At 38.6% G+C, this 27,927-nt stretch overlaps 1 protein-coding gene across 2 annotated transcripts; it reads right to left on the bottom strand.

The window, feature by feature from the left end:
- Positions 1–92: 92 nt before the first annotated feature.
- On the bottom strand, positions 93–27,855 carry SMARCA1 (SWI/SNF related, matrix associated, actin dependent regulator of chromatin, subfamily a, member 1). Of its 2 annotated transcripts, none has more exons than XM_042824931.1 (24): positions 27,412–27,486; positions 25,540–25,626; positions 23,337–23,503; positions 22,363–22,463; positions 22,160–22,260; positions 21,215–21,394; positions 20,169–20,324; positions 19,760–19,891; positions 18,953–19,021; positions 18,107–18,216; positions 17,191–17,417; positions 16,616–16,737; positions 16,070–16,222; positions 14,804–14,936; positions 13,759–13,907; positions 13,009–13,128; positions 12,372–12,482; positions 12,086–12,199; positions 10,164–10,286; positions 8,499–8,631; positions 6,911–7,029; positions 6,482–6,694; positions 2,341–2,451; positions 93–1,661 (listed from the first exon to the last, which is right to left on the bottom strand). In XM_042824931.1, exons 1-24 carry the CDS (start codon positions 27,451–27,453, stop codon positions 1,590–1,592), a joined length of 3,045 nt encoding a protein of 1,014 aa, XP_042680865.1. In that variant the 5' UTR covers positions 27,454–27,486; the 3' UTR covers positions 93–1,589. The 2 variants fall into 2 exon arrangements, with proteins under 2 accessions (XP_042680865.1, XP_042680864.1); XM_042824930.1 differs by lacking the exon at positions 27,412–27,486 and adding an exon at positions 27,738–27,855 and having other exon boundaries at positions 94–1,661.
- Between the last annotated feature and the right edge of the window lie 72 nt (positions 27,856–27,927).

The following is a 27,927-nucleotide window of genomic DNA, read 5'->3' as shown; positions in this document are numbered from 1 at the left end:
AATGACTGGGTCCCTGGAAAAAAGCTCCATTCTGAAATACGAAAGCCAAAAGAACAGCATCTTTCCAAGTGCCCAGCCAAGCCATCACACCCATTTTCGTACAAAACCTTCTACGCAGACCATCAGGAAAGACTGGTAATCGTTCATCAAGTGTACAGACATTAATCCCAGAAAGCCTCAGACACATTCCAGCAGATTTTAATTAACACAAAAATGTGGACAGAACTCTGTCCTAGAACTCAGTAAGTTTTTATTAAAGCTTAAGTTTTACAAAATTCAGAAGAAAGTAGCCAACAAAAGCATGAAATACAAGGCAACATTATCATCTCAAACAACTCACGAAGGAAGCAAACTGCACTAGAAGAAACTTACACATCTTCAAGGAAGGTACCATGTAAAGCACACTGCATTAATCTAGACTTGACATTATAAGGTCATGTGTTGCTGTGGCAAGGTCCATACTAAACACCAGATCAGAGACAGAAGATTAAAGTAAAACATTAGATGTCACAGTCACTGTTCTACTTATCTGAGAAAGGCAGAGACTCCAAGGTGAGCAGAAACTATGAACCTGCTTAATAAAGGCCATTCTCACAAAGAAAAGGTACATCCAACACTTTCATCCCCTCATTAAAATGGAAATACTAAAAAGGAGCACTCCATAGCATATCCCCATTGCTTCTGACTGACGTGCTGAATCAAAGGTGAAAGGAGAAAGAATTAAGAGCTAATTACAGCAACAGGTCATCTAGCACAAGGCATCATATCTGAGCAGCCTACCAACCAAGAGAGGAGTTTTGTTTGCTACTTAACGAAGCTACTAGTTGTACACTTCCATTCATGAGGCATAGAAAAGGTTTGATCTGGAGGTCATTCCAGGAAACACTTCACCCTGTGCTTAAGCACACATGCAGCCTAATAGAAACCAGTGACTAGGAAAACAGAAAAACTTATCTGCAGCATTTCCTTCGGAGTACTTCTGAGAAAAACACCCATCTGATTCTGACACCAAACAATGACATCAGCTTCATTAGATTTTGTTTTGTCATGCTCCTGATGCTGTCTATATACTCCAAAAAAAAAAAAAAAAAAAAAATCTGATTGATGATGAAGGCACAATTATACAAACCTTAACATTCACTTTAAATGAGGCTATGCAGAAAAGAGGGGAGGGAAAACGAAGATGAAGTATGTTTCTGTTCAAATAATTTTATTTTCCCACAGCCATATAAATTTAAAATATGAAACAACAATAATACAGCTATAGAATCTAGTTCTTCTTTCAAAGCAGCAGCATATAAAACATATAAAAGCTAAAACCTCAGCACAAGCTTAAAAAAAAAACAAGGACTGAGTGACTTTTGCTGAAGACATGATTTCACAAAATACAATACACAAAAATACTGGAATGCATAAAATATAAAGCTACACATTCTAGGTAAAGAATGACATTGTAAAATATACAAAATTGCAAAATTAAGCCAAGGGATTTGTGGGTGGGTACCATGAATACAGAGAAGTTGGCAATTAATACTTGTAGATGAAGAGAAGAAAGAGACAGCTTTATATTCTGAATTTGTTTTCCAAGTTCACGATTTAACTTTCTTAGCATCTTTCTTTCCAGAGTTTTCAGCAGCCAGGTCTGCTTTTCTCTTTTGTGACTAAAAGGGAGAAAATTATTTTAAAATTAATAAATCCATAGAAATGGTGACATCACATTGCTTTTTTGCAGTATGTTAACTAATCAAAAAGATTAGCAACATTGATGTACTGCAAGTTCCAATTCAAATTTTACAGGCCAAAACAGCACAGTGAACAAAACAATCTTAGCCATAGACAGAATTCTGCCACCCCTTCTGCTTTCCTTAAGACCTGCACAAAATGGTCTCAATGGCACAGATACCATACAGCACAAATTAGATACAATCAGGACCACAATTTGTTTTATTTTAAAGGATTGTCATCTTTAAAGCAAGTAAACAGAACACTTCTAATTTCTTCCTCCAGGAACTACTACAAAGGGAGCAATGACAATCCTTAGACTCAATTAGAGCCAATATATCATGTATACAAATAGGCAGGAAAAAAAGAAAGCTTTGTTTTCTTACTAGCTCCTCAGTTACTTACACTAAAGCCTCTTCTGAGGAAAAAAATGGAAAGACCCAAGCTGGATGAATTGGGAATATCAACAACAAATCTAGGGGAGTTGTTAACACAGGTATTTGTTTAATCTCTCAACTAATGGTATATACTTGAAGCCATCAGATGCTATTATCTTCATTTTCTAACAAGATACAAAGGAATTCAGCCCCACTAGAAGTAAGGTGCTGCTCAACATACCGATGTGACTTTCGCTCCTCTTTTCTTCTTTTCAGCTCTTTCTTTTTCCTCAATTTCCATGTTTTCTTTCTCTATTAAAGATATGAGAGTATTGCAGCGTCTCTGAAACTCCTGAGGAAACAAAACAAGTTCTAAATAAAACTAATTAACAAAAATAGCTGAAATTCTTGAATTCCAAAGTACTCCATTTTTACAGAGTTGTCTTTTTCTTCTGAACCAACTACAGACTGATCCAGTCTTTTGTCTTGTTTAGATGAAGCAAATAATACACTGCCTGCCAGCATACTTCGCCAGATTTTAGAAAGAGGTCTTAAGGTACATCTTTAACACAGAAGAAAAGAAATCCAAACCATCTGCAGCATTAGTTTGCTGTGACACACGGAATCTCTTTGCAAAGAGAGAACACAGTGCAGAGCTCCAAACTAGCAAAGACCTGTGCAGCTTTAAGCTTAGAACTCAGTGCTGAATTTTGGTCAAAAAGCACCCAGAATGTAGGAGGCCTTCAATACTTGTCAACAGCAAGTCTCCCGTGGCATCTGAAAGCAATCTAGATTAAATCACATAATTTTTCTTTTTTTTTTTTTTTTTTTTTTAAAAAAAAAAAAAAAACCTGTAAACAACATTCTTCAGTACAACTGCCACCAAGCTGGCTTGGTAAAGAAAAATCCATTTGATTCTTTGTATCCCATCTGAGAATAAAAAGTCTCCTATGAAATACAGAATAAGTACATACTACTGATATTGTGTTTCACGCATGTTGTGAACAGCAATTCCACTGCTTTTCTTTTCTGCTCAAAGAATAAATATATATATATTCTATCACACTCATGTGGAAGAAACCCCACAGCAAAAGAAAAACCAATTCGACCACTACAAACCTTCAAACTCCACACAAACACTGGCATTCAAATTAACAGTCAGCAAGTATGAGAAAGCTTGGGTGCGAGCAAGGCCAGGGGTGTGTTTATCATGCCAAATACACCACTCTCTTTAGACCCCTAGGGACGACTAAAAGCAGAGAAGAGTAGAAAGATGATCATCCACGTGGCAGAGGCACTTCACATTGTTGGAATCTGTGTACATTGCACTCAGGGACTTCAGAACTGTAGGTAAAGACCAGTGACGACCTGTTCCACACAAAAACCATTACTTCAACCTGTATGAATGTAAGAGAAATTGGCTTGTGCTAAATTCAAGACAAACCATTATCAGAAAGGTGTTGAGAAATAACCATGCACCATTTGCCTCAAGAGACAAATACTCTAATTTCTCAGGTAAAAAATGTCTGCATAGACACATTCAGGTTCACACTTGGGGATTCCCAGATGGACTGCCACTCCAGAGCATGCTGTGGACAAAGGACTCAAAAACAGCTTTCTCAGTAGAATCACAAAAGCATTTGACATCAATAAGCAGCATGCACATGGACTTCTGCTACACCTACTATCACAGCATGATGAAGTCTGCCTTCAACTGCAAGTAGTACTGTATGGGCTGATCCACCTCATTTTAGTGCTATGAAAGTACACTCAGTCTGAAATGCCTTGCACCTCTGCAGATGCAATTTCATTCAGTATGGCCTGATACTTTCCTCTTTAGGGTTGAAAGAGATAAGATGTACTCTGCTCCCTGCTTTCATGGCTATAACAGCTAGTATTGCAGGAAATAAGACGGGTGCGCTGAACCATCACCTCCTTCTGCATGACTGAAGGCAGAGATGTTGGCATGAGTGTGAAAGTAGTTCAAGGCTCTGTCAACAGGTCTGAATATTCCCGTATGTACAGTGGGTCATTTTTCTTACACTGGGCAGGGTCTGCAGAAAAGCCAGAGGGCATGCACAAATTATGCCCAGAAAACAGAGATGATTCATTATTGTCACAATATTCTGCATTCTTCCTACATAAGACAGAAACAAATCAAACATGCATGCCTCCACGCCATGTTAAGAACTTTATCACTTTAAAGAGCACCTAAGCTCTCTCTCTGCAAACTTACATTTTAGATTAAAAATAAAAAAAACTGTTAGTGGAATAAGTCAATGAAACAATTTATTTTTGCTTTCCTATGAGAAATTTATAGAAGAAAAATAAGATGGAAGATAAATCAGCTATTTATGTGGAATTCAAGAGACATCTAGTGGATAGTAGAATGCAAAGTCTTCCTGGAAAGCCCGATCACAAGTTCTTCTCAGAATTACACTCCCTGCTTAACTTGTTTCATATGAGTTTGAATGTAATACAAGGTAACTTTGAGGTTACCTGTGAATTTCAGTGTTCTAAGGAGGGGTTTTATCCACTTCCACTAAACTTACTACACATATCCCTCTGTAATGATTTCTATTTATTCTTAGTATGTAATTCTTGGAACCAAGTTACCCTCCAACACTTCTCTTCACAGAAAGTATCAAGCCTGCACAAAACAGATCCACAGAAGTGAATGCTTCCACAAATATCACCATATCTGTATGCATAAAATACACGATTATTGGCAGTTTAATCTTAACTATCCTAACAATTTAAAACTATTAAGAAAAATAAATGCATATATGAAGTGAAAGATTATTTTCTCTGTATTTTCATACCACTCCTTCAGCTAACAGTAGAAAAACAAATCAGTATTACTGTATATAGTTTTATGAGAAAATAATCCAGAATTCACTGTATGCCCCTCCCTTGGTTTCAGCAATAGCAAAACATTTCTGCACTTCAGAAAATGACTCCTTTCTCCTTCAAAAATAAAAATTTGAGTGAATGTATGATTAGGAAGATTTAAACATAAGATTTAACACTACCTCTGACTTAAATATGCCAACCAAAATTAAATGTTGAGCCATATTTTTAATTTCTAGTACCAGTTTCTATGACTGACTTGAAATCTCTCCATAGACAACTTAAAATTAACTGGACTTAATACTGGAGGCTTCTTTATGGTTACAATTTTACCATCAGTAATTCTTCAAACTGACATTTCAGCAAGAAAAGCTTGCTATCCTTTTTAATTAAGGGTAACCACTGGACCATCCAGAAACACTTCAATTGCTGAAATGTCAGGCAAAAATTGGGCTGTGAAGCTGTAACAGTGGCAAAGTACACATTCAAAAACACACCTGAAATATTTCAACTTGTTCTATTATTCTTAGTACTGTACCCACAATTCTGAAAAAACATTTTCTTGACATCCTGAAGGAGACTGCATTAAGTAATGCACAAGTTGTTCTGCTGCACTGAACTATCGTAAACTGCAGCTTTGCATACAAAATAGTATGTGAGTTACATGACCACAATGTAACACTGAATTAGAAACTGGTTTAGGGGGCAAGAGGGAATACCTAGGACAGCTGCATCTAGAAGAGGGTACTTCCCCTAGGTGTCTCAGCCATGCCATCATGCCTAGCTCTCACACCTTAGAAGTAAGATCACTTGATGTTATTATAAGAAAACTGGAAGGACATATTTCCCATGTTTATATGATCACATACAAGATACAAATGCATTTGTTCTTTACATAGTGCAGACCTGCACACTGTACTCATGAATAGGCTCTCAACCAAAATTCAGAGTATTCATATATTTATCTACTGAACTTGGATTCGTTTTCCAAGAATGAACAAAAATCTCCAGAAAATGTTAACTAAAAAGCACTTACATATGAAATCCCTATTAAAAACTAAAGATAAAATAATGATTAGCTCACATTTAGCTCTGAAAACTTCCCTGGGCATTTAAAAATTAAAGAGCAAAGTTAGAAAAGCTGAAATTCCCTCTAAATATCCAATTCAGATGTTTTCAGATTTTAATGTTATCCAATAATTCTGAAGAGCAGTCACATTTTAAGAGATAACATTAAAACTTCCAGCTTGCAACAGCAGTACCTCTGCTACTTGTAAGGCTAGCTTTCTTCTGCATTAGTCCCTTTGGTAGCACGTGACTCAGAAGATTTTCTGTGCACTGTGTTGTTTGCTGTGCTACAGGAATAGGTTGTTTTTAGAAAACTCAAGTGACAGTGAAAGCCAACACTACTTTCTCAGCATGTTTTTCCTAATTTCCAGTATTCTGGCATGAATCCAAAGCATGTGATCTCAGGAAAGCTGCACTTAGTAATGACTTAATCTAATGACTTAGATCATGTAGCCAATACCTACCATTGCTGTTCTGGATTTGATGAACCAGTCAAATCTGAACTGAGGAGCGTTGCGCACACACTGCCTTAATTCCTCATACACATTTTCTTTGTCAAAGCCCATCTTGTGCAACATGCAGATCAAAAATCTGTCTTCCTCCTCTGTGTAATTTTTCCCTTTGTTTGTTCCATACTGAATACGCAACTGATGAAAAGGTGCTTTATACCTCGCGATCTGAAGAGAAACAACCACTGTTAAACACACAGCATGTCACCATGGATTCATTACACATTAATGCTGATCACACACACATGGTTACTACGTAAAAAGCTAGAACTCCCAACCCCAGCTGCCCCCTTTCTGAAAGGATTCAGAAGATTCCATCCCCCTGTAACCACAGGCACAGTAAGAAGCAATCACCCTAACTTAAAAAAATCTTGCAGTAATTACTTTGGCATCAAGGGCTTTCTTGATACTGATCCTCCGTTGAATTCTTGCCTCTCCTCGTTCAATTTGAGCCATAATTCTCTCAATGTCCTGCAGTTCATTGCAACGTTCCCAGAAAACAGCTGAAAAACACAAACCAAAACAATTAGCAAAACAAAGTCTTCCCCTTTATTCTTACGCCTTTCCTCCATTAAAGCACTCCAGCAGAAAATGTAGTGCAGTTTGTAGATCTGTGAAGTTTTAAGGAATTGGTAATACTCTCCCTTTCACTGTGCTAGCCAAAGACAGCTCACACAAACCTTCATTCACCATCTTTACAGGCAACTACATAAGTTGCTCCAGAAGTAACGCCTCCTATTTATTTCCTTGGAAGCTACAATGGATGCAAAGAGCACAATAACACCATCAATAGAACAAATTCTCAGCTACAAAACACTACTTTTCAACAGTCATCATCAGTTCCGCATTTTCAATGGCAAACAAGAGCCTGCATGCCACACCTGTGAACATCTGCACCAGCAGAGATGAGCCCTGCTCACGGTTGCCACTACTGAAACTTACCCCTCCCACCTCTCACTGTGCTCACATCCACTGCTTGGCTACCACAAACGTTCAGCAAGTGTCAATGAATGTCAGTGGGTACCATTTCTTCCATATGGAGGAATTCAGTTCCACCCCTTTGCTTCATACACCCTTCTATGTCAGACTGCCCCTCTGCTGCTGTCTGTCACACAGCAACAAACTGTAACAGGACACTGGTGGGAATGTTCAACTTCTACTGCCATCCCACCAACATCCACCTCTGATCTTGCAGGCCAAGATCATAAAATAGGTGGAATTGCTTGGAGAGCAGCCTTCATATAAGCAGTGATTACTAACAACTGCAAGATGATCTACATGCAAAATAATTAACTGAATTACATAAAACTGAAAAACCTTTAAGTGGGCTTCTTATAACAATGGTGAAACTGGTTAATAACATGAGTAGACATATTTTAATGTCAGCTCTCACTTGCTGGGATTACCTGGTACTTCTGTTATACAAAGAACTTTAATTTGTGGCTTCCTCCCATCACATCTTTTTATTAACTCAGTAATTCAGCACTTTATAGGGAACTCTTGATTAACTGTTTGTGGTTTTGTTGGTTTTTTTGTTTGTTTGTTTGTTTTTGTTTTTTTAAAGCAACAGGGAGAACACTGCAAAGTTCAATTTAATGAAGGATTTCAGCACAATTAATATAAAAATGAAGCAAAGAATTCAAATTAAAAGATACTGCATAAATATCTAGCTAGAATAACAAATATATCTATAAAGAGTTATGTAGCTTCTAAAATACAACCTTATGAATCTGCAAGACCATAGCATCAAAGTCAACTATGCCACCTTTTAGATTTCAACTAAGGGATGGATAAGGACAGCTGCAGATGTTGTATGCTGCAAACAACTTAACATAACTAAGTCACCTAGGAAGAATTACAACAGTTCAAAGAGTTCTTCCAATACACAACCAAATCCTAATCTTACAGAAGAATATGCAGCAAAAATTGTGGATATCAGAACTAAGAAATTTATCTCAACAGATCCACATACCTGAGTACTCAATGACCTCCTCAGGCGATTTTCCCTCCACCTCACGGGCAATATTATCTATATCATCACGGCCATATTTCTCATTAGCTTTAATAAACTGATTAAAATCCCTCTTATTCCAGTTTGTAAAACCCTGTAAGCAGCAAGAGATCAAGAAGCCATTACTAAGGAGAAAGGCAACAAGTTTTGTCTTATGTATGTGTCTTAGTTCCAACTGACAATGCCTCTGCAGTGCCACACAGTCACAGTGGCTAACAGTTCTGCAGGATTTCCTTAACTTCTATGACCCAGGGCTATTAGAGAGTCATTAGAAGTCTAATGAGTTTGAGAGTTGGTTTTTCTTTTTTTTTGTTTGTTTGTTTGCTTTGCATGACTCCGCATGCATTAATAAGAGCTTCTTAGTTTTTTTCCTCTTAAAAATCTTCTCTACAGTATTTCTGCAAAGAAAAATCTCACTGACAGGTCAGTGTAGCTTCACCTAAATCACCCTTCACCAAAAAAGCAACAAAAAGTTTTAGGAGTGGAGAAAGCTCCATTGCAAGTGTCATTCCAAGTTCCTCAAGCAACGCACACAGCTAAAGCAATTGCTGCTATTTACAACATCCACAAATTCTGAACCAAACAGCTGGATGAAAATTTAACTATGTCAGGAAAAAAATCTTGTCTGAAAAGACGCAGTCAAATTCTATAGCACTGTCAAATAGAAAACATGTTGTGTACTGAAGTGAATTCAGAACTGAACAACAGTTAAGTGAAATGCAATGCACAAAAACATCATTCAAGAAAGACATTTTCAAGACAGGGAGAGAAGAAAACATCAACAACATCAAATACAAGCCATGTGCCTTAACAGCAACTTGTAAGAGTATTTCTGTGACGAAAAAAATGCACTACCAGGAACTCTGCCAGTTCTACAGCTGACTCTACTACTAGACAGCTTCGTTACAAGTTTAATATACACAACAGAAAGATTTTTAATCAATCATGAACAGCAGTACTGACACATACAACAACTTAAATATTCCCTCTACTATAAACAGGTGAGATTAACAGATTAACAAATTGTTACCTTGCAAATTTCAAGGTACACTAAGCTCAATTGTTTCAGAGAAAACTTATTACTTTGAGATATACCTTTCTCCTTACAAATTTGTTTTTAATAAGCCTTATTCAGCAATGTACAGTCCAAATTGTCAAGAAACTAGCCAGTGACAGAGACAGCCATGGCAGAAAAAGAACATACCAAACTAAACTGGGGCAGAATTCATGACATTGCTTTATACAGCTGTGTGAAAAGCTCATGTTGATAGCAACTTGTCCTCTCCAAAACCTTTTTAGACAAAAATCAACGGTCAGCTGCAGGTAGAAGGAAGCCATTGCCTGGTTTCTCCAGGGACTGCTTGGCAGGACACTGACCACACAATGTTTGCCTCAGAAATACTGCAGACATTCAGGGAACAAGAGCAGACTAGGAAAGCTAAGACTCAAGGACAGGAAAGGTCACTCAAAAGAAAAGCAAGTCAGAATTGTTGTATCTCTCTGTAACTTCAGTGCAGCTTTCCTTTGCGTGTGGCATCATTATTACTTTGTATTTATGTTCCATGCCAGTAAAAATAATTATATTCATACACACACAATGTAATACTCGACCTGTCCTTATTTTACCTGCGTTAGTAGTTTCTCTTTCTCTTCAGTTTCTTCAGGATTCAGAGGCATAGACTCATCTATCTTCTTTTGTTCTTCTTTTTGCACCTGAGCTGCATTGGGGAGGTCAGGATTCCTGGGAACCTAAGATCCGAGGCATCAACAAGCAATAATGAAATGTTACTAAAGACACGTTGTGATGAATCCTGCTTTACCATCTAGAAGTGCACGTTAAATCTCACAGACTGAGGTGGTAACCTGCACCCATCAAATATCTGTTATCACAGAGCAAATCCAAACAGCATCCCACACCTTGCCTACCCTGAAGGAACAAACCCATAATAAAAATATTTTTAAATACCAGATTACTAAAATACTTTTGCAGCTATTTAACTACCACAAAATTGAATATCCTCCTGTAAGACAAGGCAATGTATTTATCTCTGCTTGTTCCTTCTTGTCTCAGGTAAGAAATGGAAAGTTGCTTCACCTGTAAGTAATAAAAGGATCCTACTCTACTTTTCTTCAAGAAGCTTCAGTTTATCGAGGTATCTTCAATCTGTTGTTCTCTCCTGTCTAAAACACACTCTAGGAACTTTTCTGTGTACATACTTTAACAGGTAGGTGAACTGCTACTGCAAATAAAAGCTTTGCATCAACAAAATTGTACTATTTGTATATAATTGTATGCTTCCTATGTCTAGCCATCTAACAGCCTTAATCCATTTTCCTGTATTCATGTTTCATTTCTAGAAGTCTTACACTTCTTTCACCTGGCATTCCTTCAGTTTTCAGAAGTGAGCAGTGACCAGAACATCCTTCCTCCTTTCCAGGCCTTGAGTTTCAGTCTTCCCAATTCCAATTTCAACTCTCAACCTCACTGAAGCATTCATTGAAGAACTCCTCTCAGCTAATTTTACTTCCTTTAATTCTCATCTATCCTGCCTTACAGAAAAATCTTTTTGCTTCCTACTAGGCTTTAAGACACTTTCTACCTTTCCTTAAAAACAAACAAACAACAACAACAGCAAAACATGTTGCCAATATTTGTTCTACTCTTTTGCAACGGCAGTTTCCTATCTTGCCTCGTATGACAGTTTATGTTCTCCACCACATTTTACAAATGCTTTCTTCTTATCACAATCCCTCATGAGACATGGTTGTTTTGCAGTAAGGTACATGTCTGGAAGTAGGGGGATCTAATCCAGTTAATCAACCAGCAGCGGCACAAGCAATGAAAATCAACATCAGAACACAATGCTCCTGTTTGCCTGGTAATGTCAGCAGGGAGAGGGGGAAATTGTGCTAACACACAGTAGGGAAAAAAATGTAAGTCTCTTGTCTTTTCTTTTGTAATGGTAACGCATTCAGACTTGACATCTTTGAACATTTTATATCCCAACAAAATGCGAGGAAAATTGATGTCACTTAGTTTACCATCCTATCAACACAAAGCTGATTTCAATATTACCTGAAGTTATTTTCTGCATAAGATACACAACTATGAAAACCCACAGCCTGTACTCAGGAAGGTGATCTTGTATTTGTCAAAAACTATTTTCTCACCTTAGAGCACTTTTTTTTTTTTGTGAAGAAAAGTATATTAAGCATCAGAACTGCCTTCAGTTTTTCCACTCAGTCTTACTGCTAGGAACCCACCACAAAGCACAAGGATACCCACATAGGACATTTTTAATAGAGGAAGGAATTACAGACAGCTTTTTCTACTCTATTATGGAACAGAAACAGGAGGAGAGACTTCAAGCCATTTTCATTCAAAATGAGAAACACATTAAAAAGAAATAAGACCAGAACAATAACTTAATACAGTCTCATTTACTTTATTTAGCTCTTTTCAAGAGAATTTGCAAGGATGAATAAAAATGCCAACTATGAATTTGAAGTGGGGGTGGGGAGGCAGAGGAGGGAAGAAAAAGCCTTACCTTATACCCTATCGTCTTACGATAATACAGAATTTCTTTTTCCAGAAGTTCAAATAACCGCGGTGGGAAAAACTGGAAATCCTGAATATTTGGCTGTTTTGGAGGTCGTGGAGCCTTTAAACACAGATAGGTACATTAACATCACATAAGCTTGATTCTGAGTATTTAAACCGCCATAACTGAAGACACTGATTTTATTACCAGTATAGGATGAGAGCAGAGGATGCAACAGGGGAGAAGAGCCAGAGCAGCACAAAAATGATTTCCACACTCGGCGGTTTCTTACCTTTGGGACTTTGGGTTCACTAACACGCAGGGCTTCTCTGAAATACGCATCAACTGCGTAATTAGCTTTGCGTTCTCGTTTAGGAGGCTCTATCCATTCCATCATGCTCAGCTACAAACAGAATTGAATGACAACATAGTGAAGAACAGTTAGGGCAGGCCATAGTCTTGCTACGGTATGGCCAGATACCTTTACAGTATTTACTGACTTTGGTCACTTGAGGGAAGTTATGACTTTACTACTCGAACGCCATTGATGGTCTCAGGCTCTAAATTCAATCATCTAATATGATACAACTGAATTGCTTCTCTAAATATCCCAATTAATAAGCTCTACGAGAACTACAACGTTGGCAAAAAAAATCCATTAGTAGCAGTGAATTAATCTTACTGAAGAACTTCAATTCAACATTATTAAACTTACAAAATCATACTTCAAAACTACATTGTATTAAGCTGACTTCTTGTAATGAAGTTACCAAGAAAAATCCTGATGTTTGTGCAGAGCTAAGTGAATTGCTCAGTAATTTCTACCTTCTCTAGCACAGCCTTTTTAGCCACAACATTTCTAGAGGTCTAAGCATACAAGGCTATGCTAAACTGAGGTCTTAAAGACTTGTCATCCTAAGGAAAATTACCTTTTGTTTTTCTCTATAATCTTCACCTTCAAAGTTGTATAAGCTCATCTCTGTGTCCATAGTGAAATTTCTTAAAGAGCTCTCCCCCATTTTCTGCAGTCGTTCATTCATTTCAGCTGTCTAAAACAGAAAAAGACATTTCTAGGTTTATTCAATTTGTTCTGTTTTCAAAGAAAAAAGCATTCATTATTAAAATCATTTTTCATATTTTTATGCTTTACACTTTTACTTACATTTTTCTTATTATCCAGGAGAGATGCCCACTGCGTTTTCCAATTTTGAACTGACTCTAAGCCTTCCCATCAAACTGAAACTATAAATGCTGTGATGTGGCCCTACAATTATATGATTTCACTTCAGATTTAAATGAAATTTATGCCCAACAGTTTGGAGCTGAAGTGCTAGTTCATATTTTTTTTCCCCACAAAGCTACCCATTCCTCAGTGAAGTTCCATAAAGATTTTGTGTCAATTAGAATTGTTGGCATAAAATTTACACGTTTCTAAAAACCCCATGAATTAAATGATGCTTAAGATGCAGTGCTCAGTCTGAAATGGTGGAAGTAATTACAACTCACTACTCTTACTCCTTCCTAGCTTTGAAATATTTATGAATAATAAAGTAATAGGTGGGCATATAAAGCAGATTTACATATAATTACACCATTCTTGTCTTCTTCAGTAAAATACACTTTGCGTATCTATTTTTCATGTTTGACACACTTCAAGATCTATATAAAACTGCTCTAACCTTCTTTTCTCCTCTTTCTAAAATAGTGGTTATGTCTTCTTCTGTCAGCTCACTGTCTTTGGAAGCAAAGACATGAGTGGCTCCATGCCGGATCATTTGCAGCATTTCATCTTTTGCCAATTTGTTAGACTGCTGGTCTATGAGCCTCCCTAGAATTAGAAGAAATATTAGGAAAGCTACAGAAAAGGTAAAAGTTCCAATAAAACCATGAATACAGAGGATTTTTACAGTTCTCTGGCAGCAAAGAAAAAACAAAAAACAAAGAACCAAAGAAAAAAGTTGTATTTAACTGAAGCTAAAAACAAGCAGAAATTGGGAACTTCTAGGAAAATACAGAATGCAACAACGGGTCATGGATCAAGCCACAGCAAACAATTTCAGTCAGATAATCCATTTTGTGTTTAAGGCATTACTCTTGCAAAGTTAGCTAAACTTAATATTAAGACCCTATTTCAAAATTAAGAATGACAAATTGTTCTAGAATAACCACTGAGTAGAATTCAATCTCTTTTAACACTCACTTCACTGATTTTGACCCATCTTTGAATGCTTTAATTTTTTACAGACCTCTATTCTCTGCGCCAAAATTTCACCAGCCTGGTCTCCACAGACCATCACAATTTTGACCATTATCCATTCAGCAGCCCATTCTTTCAGAAAGGAACAATCCAATGGCTCACAAACTTCACAAACTCAGCCACAGAACTTTGGTTTTTGTCAAACTGTTCTCCCCGAGCTTTTAAGCAAAGTCACACAAAGCAGCTTTAATCTTTACTAAGCTCTGATGTGGTAAGTACAGCTATTCTTCAGTACCTTGCTCATTTAGAATCTCTTTGAATCTATACTCACATCACTCAAGGAAACAGTTGCTTCAAAAATTCCAGCTGAACAATTGAATAACTTCTGTATCATACTTGAATTCAGCATACTGTTACTATACACAAGGCCTGCTTTCTCTCTGGCTGCACTTCTGTACAGCAGTTTAACAAATACTTGAAGGTACTGAACAACTCTGTTGCAGAAAAAAATACATAGCAGTTGATACCTTGTTGTATAACTATAGAGTCCAGCCTCAGTTTTATTTCAGCTCTTTCTACAATCCTCTCTTCAACAGTATTATCAGTGATAAGGCGGAACACCCGTACTGGTTTCTTTTGACCAATACGATGCGCACGATCCTAACAAAAATAAATTGAGTGTTCAGCAACAGAACTCACAAGCAATAGACAGTTAACTTGCTACATAGGCAGAAACATCAAGCTGAAGCTAGCATGAATTTCTTGGCTCCTTGCTTATTCAGCAGAACACAAAAGTTGCCTAGCTACATTGCTGGCTATTACACCTTCTAAATTTGAGGTCTTTCTATTGCAAGAAATACATCTGCTTCACTGTAAATGCACATAATTAAATGTCTGTGTAAACTGCAGCTGTGGGATATACGTATACAAGCCCACAGTGCATTCAGTTCACAACAGAAGCACTGAAACAGCATCCTTGGCTTGACAGCATTAATTCCACATGCAAAGCCCATGCAGCTACAGCTTCAATATCATAGCTGTCCCAAGTTGGCTACAATAAATCAGCAGTATAGAGCTCACAGTGTACAGTATATGAAGCTACGACTAACATTCTGTATTTACATGTATCAGAACAGGTGGTTATTCTCTCTACAAAATATGAATACAAATATTTTGTCTTCAATTTAAAAAAATGGTCCTTTCAAGTGCTGCACCAGCATTCTCTGACTGTCCTTTTAAACAAGATCTATGTATGGTATTCCTGAAATTCCTAAAGCTCACAAGTCACGCTCAGCAGTTTGCAGGAATTTCATCTACGACTGGTAAACAACATGCATCTCAGAAGGAGGTGTGAGATAGTCACAATAAACACTTAATGCACTTAACATTCAAAAGCAGAACTGTCCAAAGCATGCAAGAAGGCTCGTGACATTTTTAATCCACAAATTACATAACTTCATTTTAGAAATTAATTAGCAGTCAGAAAGAGGAAACATTTAAAAATCAAACATTAGGGTTTCTTTGCCCTTCCTTACAAGCAATGATGTTACACTTCTGCAGGAAAAAAAAGGAATTTGCAGAAGCATAACATTTCCAGAAAGGTTCAATACAATGCTGGATGATTTTGTTCTTTTCCTATTACTTTGGAAACAGCCAAAGCACTTTGACTGATTCCTTAATTTGCTGGTAATAGATTGTAAAAAGTAACAAAAAATAACTAGAAAGAAAGTTCTGGAAATGCTCCAACTTGAACAACTTCAACAAAACCACCATGTGTCAGATGATTAACTCACCATGGCTTGCAGATCTACTTGAGGGTTCCAATCTGAATCATACAAGATAACCACATCAGCAGTTGCCAAATTAATTCCTAGACCCCCAGCTCTGGTACTCAACATGAAAATGAATTTACTGCTGTTGGGAGCATTGAAGGTATCTATTGCTTCCTAAAAGAAAAGAGTATTTTTAATGCATTGCAGTTGTCTCCAAAACACGGGTGAGTTTTCAAAGAAACGCCTTCAAAGTTTAAAAACAGTGTTCTATGACAGCACCAGAAGCAACCATGTGGATAGTTTTGCCTGTGCAAACCTACTCAGAGTGAACAAAACACTCAGTTGTTCAATTAGTTGAGGAATGCATGAAATCTACTTTACTATGCTTTCAATTAGAAAAAAGGTCTTAGCTGCCTTTCTAAACTGTAGCATTTTCTTTATTTTAATGAATAATTCCTTTTAAGGAATGACAAACATCATTCTTGACGTATTATATACTTGATCACAACAACAGTTTAATAACAAATTGAGGCGTAAACCAGGCATTTCTTGCTTTCATATCTTTACCTCTCTTTCTTCATGTGGCGTCTGCCCATCGAGTCGGCAGTACTCGTACCCACGCCACATGCAATAGTCTTCCAAAATATCCAATAAACGGGTCATCTGACTGAAAAGCAGCACTCTGGAGCCTGACAACACAGGAGCTTCAGTCGGTTTTATGTTTTCAAGTTAATTTTTATAGAGGTATTGCACTAATTTAAATAACTCTCTTCATAAAGTTGAGGAGAAGTTAAATCAATATCAGAAAAGTAAAACAGGTTATTTGATATTCTCTATAGAAGAAATATACAACTTAAAAACATGGTAAGATGTGCACAGACACCAATCCTCTCAGAGAAGTTTAATCTCTTCTCTAGCAGTAGAAACTTTTCCCTTCTCAATTGCATCACTAGTCTTCTTCACCATTCTTATAAGGCTTCCTTGCAGCCCTCCATGCATTAAGGTCTACTGAAAACTGATTTTCCAAACAAAACCTCACTGAAAATAACAAACACGTTCACTGAAGACAACACGTCTCCACATGCTTTAAAAAGGTAATTTTTACCTATGAGCACTGCTTCGATTGTTTCTGCTCAACTCACCTTGCTCTCTGAGTTTTGCCAGCAGTTTATCCAGAACTAACATTTTACCACTGTTAGTGATGAGATGTGTGTCAGTGGTGTAAGGAGGGCCGGGCTCAGCACCATCAAACAGGTACGGATGGTTACAGCATTTCCGTAACTGCATCAGAATGTTCAGCAGACGCATCTTATCCATTTTCCCAGCTGAATTTAGGATATCAATATCTTTCATCAAGATCCTTGTATACCTGAAGTTTTACAGGCAATTTTGAATAACTCTCAGTTTTTATTTCATATTCAAAGCACGAATGAAATCTGCTAATCCCAATTACTAATCTCCAGAAGCAGGAGCTGTTTCCGTTTACTTAAATAATGAGCCATTTTATTATCAAACCTGAAGAAAACATCTGACTGATACTAAGCACTTATAAATCAATACCTAACACGAACGGCAACTTGCCTGCAAGTGTCAGTGATCTGTCACTCACAGGCATTTCTTCAGCTTTCCTTACATATGACTATGAAGTTGATTAAAGATCTCATTGATTCTCCTGAAGCTGCTACACTGACCTGCCATTTTCATTTTCACTTTTCCTTGGGTACATGGCTCCTGTGGCCACTGGTAGTTTCAACTCTGAGACTTACTGGCACATACCTAGTTGCATTTAACAGAAATAAAAATAAACTTAACAGGCATACATTTTTTCAAATAAACTTAAGGAAAGAAAAGCTCTGCTTTATTCTTCCCATCCCGTTTTATGACAGTTCCTGAGTTCTTCACAGCTTGTGTACCTTTACAATGCCCCAAAAATAGCTACAAATAGTCTTCTCCATTTGACTGCCTTTGTGTGCAGCTACCAAGAAAAAAAAAAACCTTCACGAAGAGTCGTAGTGTTCTGTATCAGAGAAGAATCTTACTTTAATGCAAGTAACTCACCATTCCCTCTGCATTTTGCTGAGTCCAAGATAAATTTTTACTTCTTTCTTTGGAGGCAAACTCTTTTCAACTTCAGCCTTTATGCGACGCAATAAAAATGGCTTCAAAACCTACAAAAATTAAGAGTTTTTTCAAAGACACAAAAATACTTAAAACTGATCACCTGAAATACAAAGTTATTAATTTCTGTGACATTTACTTCAAACTAATCAATATCTGTTGCTATCACAGTGACTCCTTCTGAACAATTCTGCTACAGTCTGCAAAAATGAAGCATCCACTACTATGCTCCCAAGTTCACACTAAAGATGCGCAGTGTTACAGATTGCCATACTCATCCCAGCTGCTGTCCTGAGCAAGAACCAAATCCTTATAAAAGTCTATTTCCCTTTACAGTCTGTTTTTTCCCCCTCTAGAGATGTAAGCAAATTACATCAAGATTCCAAAAGATAAGCACTGTGTATTAGACTTCTTTTGTTGTAAGCGATAAAACAAATGGGGAAGTTGTCTCATTCATAGCAAACCAAAGATGAAGACATGACTCTCAAGGCTTGCATGAAGCCTGTATAAGTTTAGTACTCAGGATAAGTTGCTTCCAAAAGGCCTCAAAACCCATTTTGTATTTTAAGCACAGATTTGGTCTGCTTCAAAACAGTAACACTACAAAAAGCAGTGACTAAACAGCAAGTTCCAGCATTTCATTCATAAGATTTATCTGGGTATTTCTGTAACTCAGTATCTTTACATTCATCTTAACTTTGACTTAGACAAAAGGAGAAATATTCTTTTATTTACTTATTTCACACCACGTATGCTAATGATGACATTGATAGAAGCTTTACTTACAGCATGAAGTCTTTCTACAAGTTTCTGATCACCAAGACAATTTTTGGTATCAAACCATGAGTCAAAATCCTGTGGGAAGAAGCAGCACAAGTAGCATGAACTATGTTTACCATCTGTGGTGATAACAGACACATTGATTCACTTTCACTCCAGCTGACTGACAAACGATTTCTATGAGTGAAAGAAAAGTGGGGCCACAATTCTCTGCCAGCTGCCCAGAAGGTTACAACATTTAAGTCAACTGAGTAACTCCACTGATGAAAACTTCACTACTATGTTCCATTTCCAGTGTTACTCCATGCTCACCACTGGAATATGCACATTCTTGCCTTTAGTGCTTGTTTAACGGTGGGGCAAGAGTTAAAGACAAAAGCCTGAAGAAATAAACATGATAGAAAACATGACAGCAAAAACAATGCAAGTAATGCACAGACATGGGAACATAAACAGTGAGAGATGACTCCAATTCTCAACAAAGAAAGCTTATGCACATTTGGATGTGCCCAGTCTCCGTTCTGTGTTACCTTCCACAGTTCTACTCCATTTTGCAAAACTCTATTTTTCTGAAGTATTAAATTGTTAATGCCAGTCTGAGGCCTTACCTGCACACTAATGTAACACACTATTTTAACCTTTGCAAAAAGACAAAAAATAAAAGAAGAGAAAGGTCCAGAGTTAGGCAAAGTCACAGAGCTCCTACTGAATCCAAGTTTTCTACATCTGATGTCTCTTGCTAGGCTGAACATTCTCTTCCGCAAAAAGCACCTTGAGAATCAAAAGAAGATTTTACTTCCAAACTCTACTTACATCTGCAGAATTAAAGACATCAGGTAGAAGAAAATTAAGCAATGCCCACAGTTCATGGAGGTTATTCTGTAAAGGAGTCCCTGTAAGCAGCAATCTGTTTGTTGTCTTGAACTCCCGGACAATCTCTGACAGCTGGGAATACAACAAATAGTTGTCATCATAATGTACATGTAACATAACCTATTTTCATTGGTTTCTGAAACATGAAATCACATGAACTGAATTTAAAGACGGGGAATATTAAAAAATATTAAAAAAAAAAAAAAAAAATATTTATAACCCATTAGCACATAAAAAAAAAAAAAAAAAAAAAAAAAAAAAAACCCACATACTTAACATTAAAAAACTGCTAAAACCAGAGAGAACATTGTATAAAAATGCCTTAAAAAGATCAAACATCTGAACTTACCTTAGACTTCTCATTCTTTATTCTGTGTGCTTCATCAATTACGAGGTACCTCCAGTTAAATTTTTTGAAGACTGATTTCTCTTTAATGACCATCTCATATGATGTAACACAAACATCCCACTCACCAGGCATCATAACATCGCGGATAAAAGCAGCCTACAGTACAGCAAGTGAATTAATAAGCTTTTATGAAGTAGAAGTATCTTTGCAACTCATGAGAATCTCTCTCTGCCAGCAGCATTGAAGCACTAAGCACACAAAACAAGTCTGAAAAATACTCAGTATAACTGAAAGTTACTATCACTTTCAATCCTTCCCACTTTATGGGGGAAATTATTCTGTACAGAATTAGATATTTGCTCCTTAGGGTATTTTTTTTCTGTAGTTGAAGTACAGTACAAATTACTAAGGGTGCAAAAGAAACACCACACTAAACTACCCAGTCCAAAACACCCCCACTAACGGGAAAGTGGTTTTAAAACAGCCCATCTATTCCCCCTCCACCCCTCTTCATAAAGGTGCTATTAGCAATAGAGATCCATGCAGTCCATCTGGAGAGCCAAAGAAGTCATTCCCCACTTCAAGCAACAAGCCACCCTCCACTGAACTCAATGCCTACACTATGAGAAATGGAAGCTCTGCAACAGGAGCCTAATTAGAGGGGTGAGCATGGACACTGGATGCAAGTACAACTAAGAGCATCACCTGAAGCAGGTGAAGACAGAGGCAACAAGGTGAGAACAATAAAGGAAAATGAACAAAACTGTCACATTGCAAATACAGAGGAGATCCAAGATAGTGCAAAAATCAAGGAGGAAAAGTCAGTCACAGACAGCTGTACTTCAATACCAATTTATTATTTCAATTACTAATTTGCATTTTATCCTCAAGTTACAAGTATAGCATTTTGCATTTTCAATGCTAACATAGTTAAAGACCACTGAAAAATGCTGTAATTAAGAAAGTGGCTTAGGAAGGGTTCCATGCCCCCAGATGGTGGTTTCTGATAGAAAAACACAGACATGGTTTAAATGTAGAAAACTTACCCTGGCATCTTTATCTCCAATAAGGCAAACGGCACGTAATGAAGGAACCCAGCGTTTAAATTCATTCATCCAGTTGTGCAGAGTTGATTTTGGAACCAGGACCATATGTGGCCCGGGAATGTTTCGATAATGCTTCAGATAGCCCAACAATGCTATTGTTTGCAGAGTCTTACCAAGACCCTACATTGACAAAGAAGGGAAAAAAACTTTCTGAAACAAAACACGGTACAGAAAGAGCTTCAAACAATTTCCCCAGTGTAGCACTTTATTGCCAGGTACACAACAGAAGTTTGCCATATGGTATCTTTCACTATTTACAGATCCAGATGTGAAAAAATGTAACTGCTGCGAAATGGCACATACAGTAAATACTAGAGGTACAGTGTTAGAATTTTGCCCAAAACAACATCTATTGAAATTCATGTTATCTTATACATATCTTGTTTCATCATTCATAATTATTCTATTTTGACCAAAGAACTCTTCAAATACTCTAAAGATATAGTAACTTGAACTCCAGATGCAAAGAAACTAAAGAAACTAATTTTGTTTTTGAAACAAAATTAAAGCAAAATCAAGCATGAAAATCTTGGACTTTGAGGCTGCACAAACTCACCCTTCTGGGCAGTGCTGAAGGAAGGAACATGCACACTGTTGTTACTTATGAACATACTAGTCACATACAAAACAAATAAATGCAAATCTATTTCTATCTATTCGAATTACACATGGACTCCCATTTACTGTTTATATAACTGGAATAGTAACTCCTTGAATAATATCTCTTCCATGTATTTTTTACTAAGAATAATGTAATGCACAAAGCACACAATGTACATTCACTGATGGGAAACTGAAGGATATAAAATATAATATACAAATTAATTTGAAGTGGCAGAAAAGGATGGTGAATTCCCACAGAAATTTCCAAAGATCACTGCTTACCATTTCATCTGCCAGAATGCCATTAACGCCATTTTCATACAGTGAGATCATCCAGTTCAGACCTCTGACTTGATAATCTCTTAGCGTTCCTCCTTTCACATCTGCAAATGTAACACTTCTCTAAGTAGAAGAACACTAAGTACAACACTTTGTGTTCTGCTCATCAGCTTCTCATCACTCCAAAGCACCAACAGAATACTCACATGAAGGAGACTCCTCAAATCGAATGCACACGTTCGATGTTTTTCGACTTTCTGATAACAGTTCTTCATCTTCTTCCTGTTCTGTGCGCCTGTGACGATAACTGAAGAACACGAGATGTGTACAGGAAAAATTCAAAACACTGGTTATAAAGCCTAAAAAGAAGTTACCACAGAAATGATTATCCACCCACAATGAGCATGTATGTTCCTGATCTTTGGCCAAAATCACGTACTGTGTATCATCTATTTGTCCTGGTCCATTCCAGCTGTAACTCAGAAGTCTGATATGCATCCCTCTCCTCCAGAGCCATAGCTACACCAACAGGTATCAAACACTCCTTAAGGCACACTTTAATGAGCAACACAGCAATACAACACCCACATCAGCAGTGAACTTAGAATTACTTGTTAAGTACACCATTAAGAAAACACATTTACTTGACTCCAAAAAATATTTAAGAATTGATAAAAAAAGTTTTATTTTGTAAATGCTTCAAAAATTTTGTGTTCATTCATACATAACCCCTCAGCAGCACTGCATGCAGTGCAGAGGCAGTTCATGCTGAGGATCCAAGCCCAGCACTACCTGGCACTGTTTGAACTCGGTCTACCTCTGCTCTGGGCCCACTAACACGTCCACGAGTAGCTGGAACAGACCTGGTGTGTTCCTGGAGAGCATCTTGTAGTGGAGTGTCATGCAAAAGAAACTCAGCTCATGCCACCTTCACAGCACAGACCAGAGCACAGCAAATAGCAATAACCAAGGATTTTACTTTAGAGGTGCTCTCCTGATCCAAGATCATACTGATGCAGAGGATCCAACATGCACACACAAATCCACTTTTAAAGAAACGGTGATACACCACTGACTACAAAAGTTCTGGACTTAAAGCACAATCTCTATTGCTGAATGGATACATTAAAATGAATAATTTTCTTAAAAGCTTAAAGTCAGAAATAACAATTAAACATACTCCCCAGCTGAGATCAAACTCTGCTTTTCATCCTTCTTTATCCGCGGACGTCCCAGCTTGACTTTCAGTGGAGATGTTGGTGACTTTTGTGCTGCAGGCTGGATAAAATGAGCGAAGAGTTCTGTCTGCTTCAGGAGGAATTCAAATCTTTTTGCACGATCTGCTTTCTAGTTTCCAGAGAGAAATAAAATCAGTAACTGTTCTTCATAGGAAAAAAAAGTGTATTTTTCTTAAGAAACAGAATTCAGATATTCATGAAGACAACTTCTGAGCATAGACTCGGAAGACTCTCTGCCTACTCTCAACCAAGAGGGCTGCAGGCACCACAAAGCAGCTCTTGAGCTCCTACTGCTTACAACTTTGCATCTTTAGAGCATCTAATTGTAATTTGCTGTCGTTCAAAAGGTCCTTCACAAAAACCACAGTAATCTGGAATACAATCAAGAGCTGATAACCTCATCCCCACAACTCATCTCCCTTCAAAACCCAAAAGCAATAAAAACAACTCAAAATTTACTTGGATATATTGCTTACACTGACACAGCACCCCAGTAACTGCAAGGGTGTGCTTCAGATGATATTCTGAAAACATCAGTTCTGAATCTTAGCCTTTCACTTGTCAGCATTAAGACTTTCTGGACCTCACCCAAGACAACACTGTGGTAGCTCTGCTTTTAGAAGTATGACAGAAGTAACAGGGATGCACAAGGTCAATACTGCTTGCACTGAAGTTAGTGGCATTTGTTCTCAGATTTCCAATTTCAATCATGAAGCACATGCACTTCACTATATGAGCACAGCATCTATATATACACAACTCAAATATTTTTAAAAAGAAAAATAGGACAAAATGCAAAACCTATCAGGTTGAATACTATTGCTATCACTTCTTTTATGCCATTTCTAAGCATCACATAATGCTCAGTTCTCACATAGTTTTGTAGGTTATGGTGATACATGAAGTTAAACCACAGTTTTGTACCATATATTTCCTAAAAAAATGTGAACAACGGAATGCTTCTCTGTGGGTAACTTACACATAAAAGCACGTGCCACAGCACCAATCAGTCTAAGAAAAAGGCAGTGAATGAATCTGGGATGCAAGGCAACGTCTCGCCACATGAGGGCAATGTATTCACAATACACTGATTTAGCAGTGAATAACCTGTCACACAACACTTCTGTTCATCATTCAGCTCATCAACAAGCAGATTTACTTGTGTTTTCCATGTCAAAAATTAAGTAGTCATTCAGGCAGGTCAACTTTTCTACATCTAACAGTGATACTCTTCCCTGGCTCTTGTGGCTTTACAAACACTACTGCAATTATTAAGCATCCATTTAATGTTAAAGCTTCTAAGGAAAAAAAAAAAAAAAAAAGCAGCCAACTAAGAACTTAACTACATGAACAAGGTTTGCAAAGTCTATTTTTGCTTTTTTAATACAAAAGTTACCCAATTATCTCTCTTCTTCAGTGCTCCCTTAATTTTTGTCCTAGACAGATGCTCTTTTGCACTGAGTATATATTATGAGGCATATCAATATTTGAAACCTTTGTATTTTTGTATAAGAAAATAGCAGCTTCAATACTGCTTTCATGTAAGTGACCTCTTTTCATTTGGTGACTGGGAAAAGAGAAACAACACTCTTGTTTCTAGGAAAAGGAGAAAGGAAGACTAGGGAACTACAGGCCAGTGATCCTCACCTCTGCACAGGGGAAGATCGTGGAACAGATCCTCCTGGAAGATACGTTAAGGCACACATGAGATGGAGAGGTGACCCAAGATGGCCAGCACAGCTTCACCATGGGCAGAGCGTGCCTGACCAACCTGCTGGCCCTTCTAAGATAGAGGAATGGACAAAGGGAAGGCAACTAATGTTGCCTACCTGGACTTCAGCAAGGCTTCTGACAGGGTTCCACACAACATCCTCATCTCTAAATTGGGGAAATACAGATTTGAAGGCTGAACTATTTGGTAGATAACAATTGGTTGGATGGTCGCAGCCTGAGGGCTGTGGTCAACAGCTTCACACCCAGGTGGAGGCCACTGTCAGGTGATGTCCCCCAGAGGTCCCACTTGTTTTCTCTTTCGTACATATCCTGCCTGTGGGAACTTCTTATTACTTGCAACTTCACTGATACAGTTCAGGCAAACAAACGGTGAAAAAAAGCTGCAGCACCTTTTCTTGTGAAATTACTTACCATCTTCTCTTCATATTCTGGGTCAATCTCTTTTTCAGGCCTGGCTGCCTTAGGAGGAAGCTTGAGTTGAAATGGAGGATCATTTTTCTGGAATTCAAATTGCAAATATCACCATCTTCATTTAACAAAGCAAAGATAAACTTTAAAAACTAAATATTTCAACAGCAAGTGATTGCATTACTTTACCCAGAATAGAATTCACAGTGTTACTAAAAAGTAGGAGAGATGGCCAGATAAAATGTAAATTGAAGCTGAGTCTCATCCTCGTTCGTTTTTACAAGTAGGATCCAAGTTGGAAGGACTGAAGCAAAGCACTAGGAGAGGGCCAAGTTCAGTTTATCACAGAGATCTTACTTGAAATGCATAAATTCAGTATCTTGAAAAGACATTTAAAGAATAAATGTGAAAACTGGAAGTAAATGCCTTCACTCTTATTGTTAGCACTTCCAGGTGAACAACTGGAGTTCAAAAACCTTAAAGTGAAATTGTAAACTAAACTATTCAGGGCCTGGTAGCAAAACAGAACTAAATATCCAACAGCTTGTCAAGCAGAATTATGCTTACTTACATTCCAGAACTGTTACTGATAAAAGAATCTGCGCCACTCAACTCTTTAACTTCAGGCAGAGAGATGCAAATGGGACAAACAATTCCTGATGCTGAAGAATGCTTTTAAAGTTTTGGCCCAAAGATACAAATCTCTGTGGTGATGAGCAGTATTTAGTATATAATTAAGTTGTTTGACTATTCAGTGATTTTATAACTGCCTCTGTTCAGTTGTACAAGACTAAGCAATTTAGATGCATTCAAAACATTCTACATTAAGTCACTCTTGATATACATATTTTCTGAGTTAAGGAAGTAGATGAACAGAGGTGTGAAATTCATGCAGCTTCAGCAGTGTAATTGCACAGCCTACACTTCATGTGTTCAAGGCGGAACACATCTATGGCCCTGCTGCCCCTTGTTTCTCATTACAGTGTTTCTGCTGATAGCACCAAAATAGTAGGGGAACCCAAACAAACCAAAGCAGATTACCAAAACATGATGACAGCAGTGTAAGACACACAGCACAAGACCCTCCTGATCACTTAGCAGGAGAAAAGCATGCTGTACTTTCACTGGAGTGCTACAGTTCTGTGCTGTGGAACTGACAGGCAGCAGTAACAAGCATCACAGTCCAGAAACAACAGAAATTGGCCGCTTCAAGGATCCAAAATGCTGCCTTTGACATCTGTGCCAGCCAGACCAACAAAGCCCTGACTGCAACAGTCCTAAGCCAGGTGGGTCACCACACACTCTAAGCATTGCGGGCAGCTTTGGTTCACTCCACTCTTGCAATTAAGTACTTTGAGAATGCACTATGAATCATAACAAGCAAACACTTGGGCATCCACCATGTGCATGCAAAGCGGAAATACACTTCAAATAACTGTTAGGGCTACAACTGATGGTGAAGTAAAGCAGCACAAGAGGAAAGGGGCACCACAGGTTCCATTATATTCAGTTACCCTGCAGCTTTTCAACTACAGAACTGTGAAGAGGACTTGCAGCCCAACAGAGGGGGTCTCACAGCCTGGGCAGGAGCTCCAGCACCCATCCTTCCAGCCCTCAGAGAGGCACGGAGGGGCAGGCACAGGCTGGCAGCCATCTGAACCATTCTCTGCTTTCTGCAGGTGTTACAGCCAATGCATTGGTATTACATCCCAACCAGTCTTACAGAATAGAGGGCATTCCCCTGCAAAAATAACCCTTAAGCTTCGCCTCCCAAATGCCCGGCTAACGCTGAGAACTGCCGTATTTCACAGCCTTCCTGCACAAGAGCAACGAACCAACGGGTCAGGCGTGCTTTTCAGCCAGACTTCCACGCACCGAAACCCCGCCGTCCCCACTATCGGTATTTGCGAGCCGCATCGCGATGACGGGTCACACGCGGTCTGCGCTCTCACGCCGAGCTCCCGCCGGAGCACGCGCGGCTCCCAAGGGCACCGAGGCCGCCCCGCCCGCCGCCCTCTCTCACGGAGCCAGCGCTGCGGACGGAGGCTGCGGGCGAGGCGCCAGCACCGGGGCAGAGCGCACGGAGCACGGCTCCGGGCCCGGAGCCGCCACGCAGGCCGGATCGGGCCGTGCCGCACCGCGGCCTCCGCGCGGGCCCGGCGGCTCCGCCGCCCCCCAGTTCCCGCCTCCCGCAGCGGTACCTCCTCGGCGCCAGGCTCCTGCGCGGAGGCCGCGGAGGTGGAGGGCACTTCGCCATCCAAGCGGGCAGAGGCAGCCACGGCTCCCTGCTCCATTTTGTGCGCGGCGGGGGCGGGAAGAGCGGCCCCTCCGCCCCCAAACACGGGGCGCCCCGCCCCGCTCAGCCCTCGCGAGGCTTCGGCGAGACCCGCC

Source organism: Centrocercus urophasianus, unplaced genomic scaffold (assembly GCF_019232065.1).
Source record: "Centrocercus urophasianus isolate 14NV4802_14NV808 unplaced genomic scaffold, USGS_Curo_1.0 seq_24, whole genome shotgun sequence".
Classification (NCBI taxonomy): domain Eukaryota; kingdom Metazoa; phylum Chordata; class Aves; order Galliformes; family Phasianidae; genus Centrocercus; species Centrocercus urophasianus.
This window is presented reverse-complemented; position numbering and strand designations above follow the sequence as displayed.